This window comes from Crocuta crocuta, unplaced genomic scaffold (genome assembly GCF_008692635.1).
Source record: "Crocuta crocuta isolate KB4526 unplaced genomic scaffold, BGI_CrCroc_1.0 scaffold233, whole genome shotgun sequence".
Lineage (NCBI taxonomy): Eukaryota > Metazoa > Chordata > Mammalia > Carnivora > Hyaenidae > Crocuta > Crocuta crocuta.
Genome location: NW_027529526.1, coordinates 498036 through 513414, shown reverse-complemented (window position 1 = coordinate 513414; position 15379 = coordinate 498036). Strand labels below are relative to the sequence as shown.

The window sequence follows — 15379 nt, the reverse complement described above, 5'->3', positions numbered from 1 at the left end:
GAGGGGCACCTGGGTGGCTCAGTCAGTTAAGCATCCGACTTCGGCTCAGGTCATGATATCACGGTTCATGGATTCAAGCCCTGCGTCGGGCTCTGTGCTGACAGCTGGCTCAGAGCCTGAAGCCTGCTCCGGATTCTGTGTCCCCTCTCTCTCTGACCCTTCCCTGCTCATGCTATGTCTGTCTCTCTCTCTCAGCAATAAGTAAAACCATTTAAAAAAATTTTTTTAAACAAAAAATTTAAAAAAAAAAAGAACTAACAATTCTGAGACTCAGTGTGTTTATGGCTCATTTTGGCATTCTGTGAAATTTCAGCTAATTTCTTTGGCCTGTCTTTCTCTTGGGTATTTTTATCTTTTTATTATTTTTCTGAAAGTTCCTTATTTATTCTACTTGCCAGTATGTTGTTAGAGCTCTTCTCCTGTCTTCTGCCTCTCTTGGTTTCTGGGCACATATTAGAATTTTACTCTGTCCCCTTTGAAGGTAGATGTGGCCCTGTGACTTATTTTGGACTGTGAAAGTCATATCCAGACAGAATGTTTAACAGCCAGTACACAATTTACCACATCCCCTTTCTTTGCATCAGTGATTGTGGAAGCATGTATCAATATGAACCTTCTGTCACCCTGACTCCTGGGTAATTATAATAAGCAATGACTCTTGTCAGCCTGTGATGTAAGAAATAAATCTTTTTTTGTTTTGAGTGATGATTTGGATATTGTTTGCTAATGTAGGATAACCTAGCTTTGTCTTGATAATTGTCTATCACTTGTTTGTTAGCAGCATGTGGCTTTTCATTGCACTATGTTTTTGATGTGATTTGGTGAATAGACATTCTTAACATTTAATGCATTATCAGAATTCTTTTATCATGAGTGCTTGTATCTTGTTTAATAAATCTTTCTAGAATTGCTGTTACACATTTATTGCACTTCTCTATCTTCTCTGCCTCTTACACTTCTTCAAATTTTCTATTGTTCTAACTTTTGGGGCTGCATTCTGGATAACTTCTTCAGTTCAGTATTACCAACTCACTGATTTTTTCTGAAGCTCTTTCTAATTGTTAAACTCATCTGTTGAGTTTTTAAAATTTCAATTTATCTTTTTTCTCACTTCTAGGAATTTTCTTAGGGTCTTTTAAATTTTTTCTTGCTTGTTATTATCTTCAAGCCACTTTTAATCTCATGAATCAAATAGTATCAGAGAGTTTGCAGGTCCACTTTTGCTGATTGTTGTTTCTACTAGCCTTTATTCATGGTGCTTGGTACTTGTTTATTTGAGTGGTTAGTATTGTTTGATATTCTGCTACATATTTTCTCAGTCTTTATCTGTGGAAAATTCTTTGATGCCTGAGTTTTACCCCCAAATTATTTATACTCATTTTTGCTCTGTACTTGGAACATATACAAATGCAGACCACTGTTACTTATTGTTTTTGATTTTTAAAAGCACTTTGTTAGGGAAAATTTCCAATGTAAAAAATTAAGAATGAATGTTTCATTGAACAATTGTACTATCACCTAACCTCAACAGTTACCAGTGTTTGCCATTTTTGTTTTATTTATTTTTGTGCTATTATAGGTTTTTTGCTATCTTTAGCTAATACTTATAAAAGTGTGTGCTTATTATGCCTTTATTCATTATGTTATTGAGCCTAACAAAATTATCAGTGTAGCCACAATTCCATATTACAAAAATATCCTTAATATACAGTCTGTGCTCACATTTCCCTGGTTGTTTCATGAATTTGATAGACATTTTTTACTTTTGATTTGTTTGAATCAGGATCTGAGTTATGTCTACATGTTGCATTTGATTAATTTGTTTCATAAATCCTTTTGATTAAACTTTTTTTTGAGATAATTGTAGGTTATCACATGCAGTTCAGGTTAGGGTTAGGGTTAGGAATAATACAGAAAGATGCCTTTTACTCTTTACCCAGTTTCTCTCAATGATAACAGCTTTAAAAACTGGTGAGACAGCACAACCAGAATATTGATTCTGATAACATTTAGATACAGAACAGTTTCCTCAGTACAAGGAGCCCTCCTATTATCCTTTTATGGCCATGCCCACTTCTCTCTTCTGGTCCCCAAACTTGACCTCTAGCAAACTCTAGTCAGCTCTCAATTTCTATAATTTTATCATTTCAAGAATGAAATGGAATCATATAGGATGTGACCTTTTCACTTCACTTAATTCCCCAGAGAGTCATCCAAATTATTGTACATATTAATAATCTCTTCCTTATTTCCACGCTATGGATATACCAGAGTATTTTAACCATTTAACTTTTTAAGAATATCCAGTCTATGGTTCTTACAAATAAAGCTGTATGAACATTTGTATATATAATTTAGTGTGAACATAAGTTTTCGTTTCTCTCATATATATGCCCAAGAGTACAATAGCTAGTTATATGGTAATTGCATATTTAGTCCCATAAGAAACTGCCAAACTGCTCCCCAAACGGGCTGTACCATTTTATATTCTTACCACCAATATGACTGTTCTAGTGACAACATCCATCTACATTCTTGCCAATATATATTGTCACTATTTTTTGTTGAAGCCATTCTGATAGGTGTGTAGTGATATTTCATGTGATTTTAATTTGCATTTCCCTAATGGCTGATGATATGACATATACATGATATTTCATATATATATTTGCCTTCTGTATCTTTTCTTCAGTAAAATGTCTATTTGTGTCTTTTGCTCATTCTCTAATTGGATTTTTTATTTAATGCTGAATTTGGTAGTTCTTTTTTGCAAGCCCTTTATTAGATTTGTTGTTTGCAAATATTTTTTCCAGTCTGTAGCCAGTTCCCTAACAAGGCCTTTCACAGAACAGAAGTTTTTCATTTTGATGAAGTCCAGTTTATTTGTATTTTATGGATCATGCTTTTGGTGTCAAGTATAAAATCTATAGTCTATAGGTTCACCTCCTCCCTTTTTTCTCTTGCCGTTCTTTGAAGAAACTAGGTCAGTTGTCCTGTAGAATTTTCCACATTCTAGATTTTGATGATTGCATCCTCATGGTGTCATTTAACATGTTTTTCTATCCCTGGTATTTCTTGTGGACCAGAAATAATGAGGTCCAGAAATAGAGGTTTGACAAGTTAAAGTTGTGTTTTGTTTTCTGTTTTGATTTTTTTTTTTCCCCATAGAAACTTCTTGGAGGGTGATGGTGGCTAGTTTCTCTTGCATTAAATCAAGGGACTCTTAATGTCTGGTTGTCTCTTTCTATTATATTAAGGTTGTTAAGTGGCTTTTGGAATTGTCAGCCCAATCTATTCATTATAAACCTAGTTAATGGTTTTAGAAGCTAATGAAAATGATTTCTTGGATTCATTATTTCATTAAAAGTTGAAAACTGTGATAATTTTTATGTATTATTTGTTCTCTATTAGCTGAAATTATTCCATAAGTATTATCTCTCATCAAATATTTAGTTATGAACTGTAGTTTATATAGGAAAATTAGGATAAATTGCCAATACTTCCTGTTTACCATTTTCAGAGTAATGAATTGTCATTGGAATGTCTTTGTGTATTCTTTTAGTGGACAGAAGTACCTATTTTTAATATAAAGATTATGAGTTTATACTGATTTTTCCAATTTAAGATTATAGAATTTTTACTTGAAGTTTTTTATTTTATACTTGTATTTTTTCCATGCAGAAAAACTTGATTTCTAAGATAATTCTAATTAGTTATTTGCTTTATTATGGTTTCACAAATCTTATACCAACTTTACTACTAAACAGTAAGGCTTCTAAATGCAGTTGAAGATTTTTTTATATTATCTTTTGTTCTAGAATACATCTCATGAGAAATGTACAGTTCTAAATATTGTGTTTGAAAGTCATTTGAAGTAATTGTTTTCACTGGTTATGTAACCAACTTGACATATAACCAGACTTATTTATTTCCTTTTTCAATTGGGGAATTGCTTTCATCTTTGTTTAGTTTAATGTTATTTTTTAATTATAAAGAGATTATGTGGTTCCATTTCTTTTGCCCTTAAGTGAATAGATAACTTTTTAAAAGCTTTCAACTTATTAAAAAAGTTACCTATGTATGTATTTATATTTTTACCCATATGTCATATATACAAAAGTTAGCATACTTTATACATTGTTATATATATATACATACACACTTTAATGTACTTCTCTTTAATAAAAGTGCTAGCTAACATTTTAGGTGCAATTTTTAAGTTGAATATCCAGTTATAATTAGAGATTTTTATTATCTGGCAGGGGATTGGGAACACTTTTAAATGTCAGTATGCATTGGGGTGCCTGGCTGGCTCAGTCAGTGGAGGAAACAACTCTTGATCTTGGGATTATAATCAAGCCCCATGTTAGGTTCAGACATTACTTTAAAATAATTTTTTTAATAGCAATTAATATGGATATTCTACCCTTATCGTTGGAAACCAATCCTGTAACTCTGGAATAAGACCCACTGTGCATATGAAAAGATCTTGAGATAATTCAGTTTTGCCCTTGAAATAGTTGCTTATTGGACCATTTGCTACAATTTGAAGAACCAATTTGACTGTTAGTCTTCTGTTCATTAAATGAGAGTGCCATCTAGTGGGAGAAAGACTTTTAAACTGATAAAAAGTTTTTTCAAACTTTAGAAGAGTATTATGCATAAGGAATTATTACAACTATTATTTAAGGTATAAGAAGCAGAAGGAAGTAATCTTTCAGAGAGTAGCAAGCACACAATAGTTGCTTAATAAATGGTAGGTACTAGAATTCCTCTTGTATGGAAGATAGTGATCAAATGAAATAACAATGGAATAGGAGCTGCTCTGACAAATTGTTATATATATTTAAAATTTTATTTTTGTTTTCTGACTATATAATAATACATAGAAGTTCCAAAGTTCATCTTGTCTTTACCACTCAGGACCTACACAAAATCCCCCAACAAAATCTGTTACCGGTTTCTAGTATATCCTTCCTGAGAAATTATAATAAGTTATAAAACATATTATTGATACCCCTTGGCACACTCATTCCTTGAACAAATATTGTGTGGCTGCTGTGTGTCTGGCACTACTCTAGGTAGGATAAAGCAATGAACAAAATACATGACAAACCCCACCCTTGTATTTAGGGCAGGGTAAGCATATTTTGCATATTGTTCTGCACTTAGCTTTTTTCATCTTTTTTTTTAAATTTTTTAAAAATGTTTTATTTATTTCTGAGAGAGAGAGAGAGAGAGCGTGAGCAAGGGAGGGTCAGAGAGAGAGGGAGATACAGAATCTGAAACAGGCTCCAAGCTCTGAGCTGGCTGTCAGCACAGCGCCCGACGCAGGGTTCAAACCCAGAACCGTGAGATCATGACCTAAGCTGACTGAGCCACCAAGCACCCCTCTTTTTCATCTCTTAAATAAATTTCCCATTATGACGGTTGTAGCTTTATCCCACAAATTTTTTTATTCAACTCAAAATATTATCTCAGGATCTCTGCTTTGATCAGTGAATTACTTAGAAGTGTGTTGTTTAATTTCTAAGGGTTTGGCAATTTTTTAGGTATCTTTGTTTTATTGATATCATTTAATTCAGTTGATATCAAAGGACATACTGGTTATCATTCCATTAAATTTGTTCAGACTTGCTTTATGGCCCAGAATATGGTCTATTTTGTTGAATGTTCCACATTCATTTAAGTGAATGTGTATTCTGCTGTTGATGAATGGACTGTTACATAATTGTCAATTGGATCAAGTTGGTTGATAGTATGATTCAGGTCTTTTAAATGCATACTATTTTAAGTCTACTTGTTCTATTAACTACTAAAAGAATAATACAGTTTTTACCTGTGCTTCAGGAATTGTTTCTCTTTTCACTTCTGCCAGTTTTTGCTTCAGCTATTTTTATGTGGTTTGGAGTGCATATACATTAGAATTGTTATGTATTGTTGATAAAATTTGGCTTCTTTATGAAGTATTGTTCTTTGTCCCTGATAATATTCTTGGTTCTTTAATCTACTTTAGCATTTTTCTAATAAATCGTGTACTGTTCCAGACATGTTCTAAGCATTTACAGATTTGAGTGTATGTCCCTTTTGCTTTCTCCAGACTATTGTGTATTATATAACAAGGCATGTAAATCTTCCCTTTAATAAGTTGTGAAATACAACATATACAGAAGATTGCATAAGCTTACAGTATAAAAAATAGTTACGTAATGAACACGTGTACAGTCACCAGTCAGATCAAAAGATGGAAAGCAGCTGCCAAGTATGTTTTCAGCTTTTTTCAAACATCTTTATAGTCTGATTTCATCTTCAGATGTCTTTCATATATATTTTTTCAAACGTCAGTATCTTTTCATCTTTTAATTATATCTGTTACGACTTCTTTACTACCCCAGAGAGTTTACCACTCGCCTGGCATCTATGGTAATCATTTCCTTTCTTTTCTTTATGTTTTTGCCACTTTCATCAATATTGCCAGTATGCATAATTTGTTCATTTTCATTTCTGTATATTCTACTGTGTAAATATACAACAGTGTGTTTATTATCCTACAGTTGGTGGGCACTGGATCATTCCCAGTTCTTTCACAATGATGAATACTAATGCCATAGTATACTTTTACATGTATGCCGTTACACTCGTGTGTGCTTTTTTAGAAGTATATTTAGAGGTAGAATTGCTAGGTAACAGGGTGCAGTGCTCTTCTGCATTATTAGATACTTTTTCAAAGTAATAAGATTTTTCTTTATTGCTCCATAAACTTGTCAACACTGAACATTGTATGACTTCATAATTCTTGCCACTCTGCTGTCAGTAGTAGTTTCTCATTGTGTTTGAATTACTAATAAGTTCACCATCCCTGTATATGATTATTGACTATTTGGATTTTCTGTTTTGTGAAGAAATTGTGTAGAATTCTTTTGTCCATTTTCCTTTGAATTGCCTGTGTTTTTCTTAATGATTAGTTTTCTTTGTGGCAGGCAAGTGTGTGTGTGTGTGTGTGTGTGTGTGTGTGTATTTGCTATTTTTTCAAACTCACACTTGCCTTTTAGTTCTTTTTATGTTTTTTTGTTGAACAGAGGTTCTGAATTTTAATCCAGTCGAACTTATTAGCTTTTTTCTTCAGAGTTAGTTCTCTCCCCACTCCAGAATATGAAAATATTCTCCACAAACTTTATCTCTTTTTCATCTACATATTAGTCTTTAATTCACTTATATAGTTGTGAGGATAAAAATTGTCAGTTTTTGGAGGCAGTTTGATGATACAGATCAAAATTTTTTTTAATGTTTATTTTTGAGAGAGAGAGAGAAAGTGGGGGAGGGGTAGAGAGAGGAGACAGGATCTGAAGCAGGCTCCGAGCTGACAGCAGAGAGCCCAAAGCAAGATTTGAGGTGAGATCATGACCTGAGCTGAAGTCAGATATTTAACCAACTGAGCCACCCAGGCACCCCAATACAGATCAAAGTCTTAAATGTGCATGTCCTTTAATCCAGAAATTCTACTTTAAAAAATTTCTTAGCCAAACACATAAAACATTGAGAAGATATCTGTGTGTGGACGTGTGCGCGCAAACATGTTCAAAACATTATTTTCCTACCCGTTCTACAGTAAGTTAACGTAAAGGATAGATATTCTTGTTGCTTGATATCAGCAGCCACCTTGCATTTGCCAAGTATGTACACATAATATCTCTCAGTGATTGTAAGGAAAGTACCTTACCCAAAATGGTTTTACATAATTTTTTAAATCTCATATAACTTCATTAGCACATTTGTGATAAATTCATTAGCATTAGCACATTTTAAATTCAGACAGTCAAGGGATAGACTGAGGAATCATTGAAAAAACTTTACAATTCAGGGATTCAGTGTGTAAGACTATTATGAATGTAACAGTGAAATAAATAGAGGTTATATCATATCCTGTAAAAAACTTGAGAGGGGCATCTGGGTGGTTCAGTCAGTGAAGCTTCCAACTTTGGCTCAGGTCATAATCTCATGGTTCGGTTCTTGAGTTTGAGCCCCACATCGGGCTCTGTGCTACCACGCAGAGCCTGCTTCAGATCCTCTATCTCTGTCTCTCTCTGCCCCTCCCCTGCTTGTTCTCATTCCCTCTCAATACTAAAGAACAAAAAACCTTTTAAGTTTGGTACATTTTTAGCAGAGAGCACTGTAGATTAGGAGGAAATACTTACCTCATTACTTTTTTGATGTCTCTAGAACAGTAGTTTGCAGTGGTGAGAGTGTCTAGTTTTGTCCACCTGGAGATAGTTTGGCAATGAGAAATGTCTGGAAACATCTTAGGTTTTTACAGCGGGAAGCTTGGGAGGGTGAGAGACAGGAGGGAAGTGCCATTGGTTCTTGGTAGGTAGAAGCAAGGGGTACTGCTGAACGTCATACAATGGACAGGACTGCCGCTACAGTAAAGTTATGTGGCCCAAAATGTCAACATGCCAAGGTTGAAAAACCTTGCTTTAAAGTTCTCATTTGTATGCATTGATAATAATTCAACCTCTAAATGATATTACATTATAAAGGCCACCTGACCTAGTATGGGACATAAGGGAAGATTTTCCTTAAAAGGTGGCATCATTAAGAATACATTTTGTCACATGAATGTACAATAGATGCTTCCTTAACCAGCCTGTGTTTAATTCATCAAATTAATGATGTTCTTTATTCCTTTTTTTGTGTAACTTGCTAAATTCCATGTCTAACTGAACCCTTAAAGCTGATAAATTGCCTTTTATTCTACTGCTCTTGTTTTGCTCTTATTTTTTTTTAATGTTTTATTTATTTCTAGGAGAGAGAGAGAGTGAGCGAGCAGGGGAGGGTCAGAGAGAGAGGGAGTCACAGACTCTGAAACAGGCTCCAGGCTCTGAGCTGGCAGTCAGCACAGAGCCCGACGCGGGGCTCGAACCCACGAACCGCGAGATCATGACCTAAGCGAAAGTCGGACGCTTAACCGACTAAGCCACCCAGGCGCCCCTTGTTTTGCTCTTATTAGTTGTATTTCATGTTTACCAAGAGCTTATTGTGCTTGTTTCCCTGCTTTATGTAATATCAGTTAATATTAGTTATATCAGTTAATATAAACTTGTGAACAAGATTTAAAAACAGATTTCTGCTGAATAAAATAGTGAGTAAATCAGTTATGAAAGACTAAGTGGGAAGGTGGGAGTCACCGTATTCAGCAAGTCTCCACTTGGCAAGTACCCTTAGATTATTTTTTCTATCTTAAAATAGCCAAAACTGGGAATTACTTACAATCCATTACAAGTTGGTTTATGCAAGGAAGATTGTGAAGATTCTAATTGATAGATTTACCCTCAAAGAGTATTAGTAAACAAAACTATACTTATTTGTATTTTTTCTTAAAATGTACTGTTTTCAGTGTACAACAAACTAAGTCCCAATAACATTGGATAGCAACGCTATCTACAAGAAACTTTATAGAATTGAGAGTAGTATTGTAAAAAGGTGTCATGAAATATTTATTATGCTTTAGAAATATACTAAAAATTGGGGTTTAGATTTAGTAGCCTCACTTACTTGTTAGAAGTAATCTTTTATCTTTAGGTAAATTCAGTTATTGAGTATTTGTCACTAGACTTTCTATATTAACTCTTCATTTTATTTGTAATCTCTCCTGCCTCTTTTTTTAAATAGTTAATTCTGTGTATGAATGTATCCATAATTTGCACTTAAAAAAATTAGAGAAGACATTAGACTGAAGGTATCACAAGTCTCTTTTATCATTAATTTATCCCAAGAAGATATGAGCAGGAATTTTAAAAATAAGATTCCCATTTCAATGAATAATGTTAATATCTTAGTCCCAGATTTAATCTTGTGTTCCTATTGTAGTAATTAATTTTTGAAGTGTAAATGCAAATTTTAATTTTAAAAAGTAAATGTCAGTTTGGAAAGAAGAGTGCCCCATGAGCATCATGGGAGAAAATACTGGGTATAATTCTCTTCCAGATGGCACCCCTACAGGTGAGGCAGCAGCCTGTGAAATTACAGTCTGAATTACACTGCAGATGAGCTGAGCATTTGGAGCAGCGCCTTCTGATATCAGTAATAAATGACTTGGTTCAGAACCAAGGACAGTTCCCATGAAATTAAAGGCTATTCTGTCATGTAGGGAGCCTATAGTAAAATGAAGTTTAGAAAAGTGGAAAGTTGAGAAAAAGGACAACAGTTAGCAGTACATACATGAATCTTTTTATCTGCTAATATTTTAAACTAGATGTATTTATCACATAGATGTCATTTATTGGGTCTACATATATTCTAATATTTGCATTGATTTTCCAAACATAATTTTCATAATGGACAGTGGCTAAGAGCCAGTTGCCAACTAAGTTATCACTCTGAAATATTATAAATCATATACCTATTATAAATTCTAATCTTGTTTAATATGCTCTATGGGAAATTCTTCATTTCAAAACATTTGAGTCTTTATAAATACTAAATCTTATTTTCAATTAGGTAAATCAACTTAAGGTGCAACATAGAAGAGTTATACAGAACATGACTCTGTAGTTAGACACACCAAGGTTCAGATTCTGGCTCATTCAGCTGTTTCTGTGACTATGAACTTTTTTTAAGTTACTCAACATTGTAAGCCATATCAGTTAAATGGAAATAACAGTAAAATGTGCTTTAAGAAAGAATTAAATAAGTTAATCCTTATAAAGACACTTAATACAGTAAAATTCAGTAACTATTACTATTGCTATTTGAGAAATTTAATTTGAAAGCAAAACAGCATTTTAAAATAACCAGTTTTATTTTGTGCCAGATAAATGAAAAAAAGCAGATACTGTTTCATTTTAACAAATATAACAATGTATGTTATTAGTAACTCTGATTCTTTTATTCATTCAAAACATTTCTTACTGAGTTACTGCTGTCTACCAGCCACATTTTGTAGCCCTTAGGAATATAGCTTCATACAGTATAGATGGAGGCACCTGGGTGGCTCAGTTGGTTAAGTGCCCAGCTTTGGCTCAGGTCATGATCTCACAGTTTGTGGGTTCAAGCCCCGTGTTGGGCTCTGTACTGATGCCTAGAGCCTGCTTCGGATTCTGTGTCTCCCTCTCTCTCTGCCCCTCCCCCACTTGTCTCTGCCTCTCTCTCTCTCAAAAATAAAACATTAAAAAATAGAGAAATAAAGTCCTTGCCCCTCTTGGAGCTTACATTTTAATTTTAGTCAGAAGTTAAAATAAACACAAAAATATACAAGATTTGAATTAATGAGTGCACAGATGATATGATTAGGGAACTAACTTGTAAGAGTCAGACATATTACTGAAATACTCTAGCCAGAAGAACAGTTTTCACCAAATCCTTAATTTTCTTAATGTGAACACATTAATAAAAGAGCTTTGTTGCTTAGTCTTTCTTTTGTAGGCAAGTATTTTCTTCTCTGTGAATTGTTGTGTTCCTGGCAGTGGGTAAACATCAATGTAGAGTTGCTAATGTCCACTTAATTAGGTTTTTTTTAAATGATTCAGGCTTAAGAGCTGTATTTTTTATAAATTTAAGTGTGCTGTTATTAATCTCTTGTGAAGATTATCTGTCCCAGGTGTGCGGGTTGTTCTTGTTCTAGAGGCTCCTTTAAAAAGTCTTTGTTCATGTGGTTAAAGAATATTGTATTTTTCCTGTCAGTTATTTGTGCACAGAACAAATAAGTAAGTGAGAACAGTTTTGATTTAGAATGCTGTCATTAGGGCAGAATTCATGTTGTTTCACTCGAAGCAGTAATAAAGTATTTTATGTGCTAAGCACTGTGCTGAGAACTTGACTCTCCCTGCTTCTCCAGTAGTTGCGGGATAGGCTCTAGAAGAAGGACTGACTCAAACTGACATTGATCCTTCACTCATGATACCAGTAGTGGTAAATTTTCTTTTCACCCATACTGTGATTATCCTTTCATAGCAGAGGATTTCATTACTGGTCTCTAAAATCTGGAGTACTCCAAAGCTGTATTCCATGAACATAGAACAACAGTAGTTGTGCAAGGTGTTGATAGATGTACTATATGAAAAAAGAAAAAGAGGTTTGTAGTAAAAAGTGGGTAACACATGGTTAGGGTATGTTCAACAATCTTCATTACTATAACACTTTCCAGAACTATTAAAGCATCTATGTTTCTTAAAGATTATCTCCCTTCCTTTTTTTTTTTTTTACTTAACAAAAGAAAAAGTCACTAGGCAGGAAGCCCTTTGGGAAATGGTGTTCTAGATCATGATTTCTTAACTTTAACCCTATCAACATTTGGGGCTAGACAAGTGTTTGTTGTGGGGGGAGGGGCGGCTTCCTGTGTATGTTGTAGCATGTTTGTCAGTCTCTTGGCTTTACCTATTAGATGCCAGTAGCACCCTACCTTCCCCCGCTACCCTGCCCCACCAAGTTGTGACAGTCAAAAATGGCACTAGACATTGCCAGATGTCCTGCGGGCGAGGGCAAAATTTAGTTGAGAATCACTGTCTAGATTATTAATATTGCAGTATTCCAAGGAGTTAGAGGGTATTTTAACAATTTCTGTTTCAGACTCTCCTTTTAATGAGGAAGAAATAATAGTCTAGAAAGTGGAAGCACAGATAAAGAAGGTTCAGTACATCAACCATAATAAACTTTCTAGGTCCACTTTATACCCTGGCCTGATTTTCTAATAATTACTTGGAGAATTTAATACACAAAGTAATTTCAAACTTTCCAGAAAAGTATATGGCAGAGGTGAAAACAAACAAACAAACAAAACATACCTTTTATAAAAAGAGTATCCCAGATATTTAAAATGTTACATATGAGGATATTGATTGTGCATTTCTAAAATCCTTTTCTTTCATGTTTTTTATACAGGGCTATTTTCTTCTTTTTGAGTCTATGTTAGATTCTGTCCTTTATGCAAAGAACAAATACTTGGCAAAAGGAGGATCGGGTGAGTATAAAATTCTAGTTTTAATAATGTGATTTTAGTCTGGCAGAACCAAGTGAACCTTTGGATTTCAAATAAACTATGCATGACTGAGAAAGTTCCCAATAGAAATGAAAGATGTTTCAATTAGACGAAGCTTGAAGACAGTCGTTTACTATACTGTTGATAGTAGAACATTGTAGAAGATACACAGGACTCTAAGTTAATGGTATTCTCAAGAATGCTTCTTATAAAAATGCTAAGGACTAAGGACTAGGTTTGAAAGCTATTTGATATTGAAATCAAAATCTAACAGAAACTCCTTTTAATTTTTAATCCTTTTGACATTTAGTTCTTTTTTTTTCCTTTCCAATAGAGCATTTCATACTAGGTTGGAAATTACATACTTTACTGGCAGATTTTCCATGACTTCATTAAATATATAAATCTGTCATCTCTGTGATTTAATGAGAACATTTAAAAATCCACTGGTTTCGGGGCGCCTGGGTGGCTTAGTCGGTTGGGCGTCCGACTTTTGCTTAGGTCATGATCTCGCGGTTCGTGGGTTCGAGCCCCGCGTCGGGCTCTGTGCTGACTGCCAGCTCAGAGCCTGGAGCCTGTTTCAGTCTGTGACTCCCTCTCTCTCTGACCCTCCTCTGCTCACGCTGTCTCTCTCTCTCCTAGAAATAAATAAAAATAAAAAAAATAAATAAAAAAAAATCCACTGGTTTCTACTAAGTTTTTAAAGTGCAACATAGGCAATCAGGATTTTTATGTTGGGTATACTGGATTTTTTTTTTTATCGGTTCTTTTTATTGGATCCCTATAAATTTGGAAAGCTTTCTCATATTAACTCTGTATATATGAAGTGAAATTATGTTTTTATAAGCCCTCTGCTATGAACATTATATACAAACAGTCCTTTTCAGAGCAGAGATCATGTCTTGTTCCTCTTGGATTCTTCAGCGAGCTCCGCAGCTCCTGGAACATAGATGGAACATTGTGTGAGTTTATTGAATCAAATCATTAAAACTGAATTGAATAGCCTCTATCTCCCTTTATTCACCTCTCCCTGCACCTTCACTTTCTCAAAGCTTCAAGATCGTCAAATGGTTGCCATAGTCAGTACAGTTGATAAAACTGCTATATAAAAGTAGATTAAAATGAGACATTTTGAAGTAGTGACATAAAGCACTTAATCATACTCATGCCTCCTGCCCATCCATATTCTATGAAATCACTTTGGCAATTATGATACAGTAAAAATCAGTGAGACCAAAACATAGAGCACAGAAAATTCTCCAGCACAATAGAATTCTTTTGTAATAGCTTTTAAATGGATTGTGTTTCATTTTCAAAATGTTCTCATTTATTTTATTACTATATTTTCTGCAAGCATTTCAAGATGTGTTCCTGATCTCTGCCATGAATCTGGCTAGAATTTTTAGACTACTCTACCCTACAAAAATTAGCTATATCTTTCTATAATTTCAGTGGCTTTTTTAAAAAATGACTATTATACATAATGACTGAAAGTAATGTTATCTACCATTTGTGGATTGTCTACTAGCTGCCAAATACTATACTTTTTTTTTTATATTATTATATGTGTAATCCTCACAATAGCCAAAGGTGTCCTAGAGGATACACATTACATGGTTAACCCTTGACTGTTGTTTTTTTTAAATCATGATCTGCCAATTCCAGTATTCATGTTCTTTTCAGCATCCCTTTTTGTTTCCCTATTAAAATGAACTTTATTAAATCCGATTCTTGCTTTGGAGTTCTAGGGAAGATTCTGTTTCCATACCTCCCTGAATGACATCCATTGAACGTACTGAAGGACTGACAGCAATTTAATACATTTAAATTGACCTCTCGATGAAATTCATTAAAAACTTATACCATGAAAATAATGAGGTTCTAGTTGAGGAAACAATAGCAGAGTATTTCCCATCATCAAGGATGAAGTGGAGGCTCATAACTCTAGTTCTTTTCTTGTTTTTATATAGCTAATATTAACATTGAGGTAATCTGGAGGCATATTGAAGAGAGGTCAGCATTTAACTGCCTGGACTAGTGCTAGTGAATATTACTTGTTAGCAGAATTAAAAGAAAAGAAGCAAAAATCAGAAATGAGTAACATAAAATAGCCTATTTAGCTTACTTTGTGTTTTGAGTGTGCCTTGATGAATATAACCAATCATGTACGTGCTGGTTTTCCTTTTGCAAAGTTTTATTTATGTTCAGTAAACCTTTCTAAGCAATTACTAGTGCAAAGACTTTGGAAAGAACTATTGAATTATGAGAGAGGGAACATATTGAAAATTCATATAAGCATAAAGAGACCACAAGTTTATTTTTACATGATTTTTGGTTCAGTTTATATATATATATATATATATATATATTTGGTTCAGTTTATATATGAATATAAATATATATTTA

At 33.9% G+C, this 15379-nt stretch overlaps 1 protein-coding gene across 2 annotated transcripts in view; it reads left to right on the top strand.

Annotated features, from left to right (window-relative positions):
* PRMT3 (protein arginine methyltransferase 3) overlaps positions 1–15379 on the top strand; it is a 128421-nt gene that overhangs the window by 55391 nt on the left and 57651 nt on the right. For both annotated transcript variants that reach the window (XM_077761080.1, XM_077761079.1), the window contains one exon: positions 12877–12955. In XM_077761080.1, the coding sequence (XP_077617206.1) occupies positions 12877–12955 (79 nt within the window). The remainder of the gene's footprint in view (positions 1–12876; positions 12956–15379) is intronic.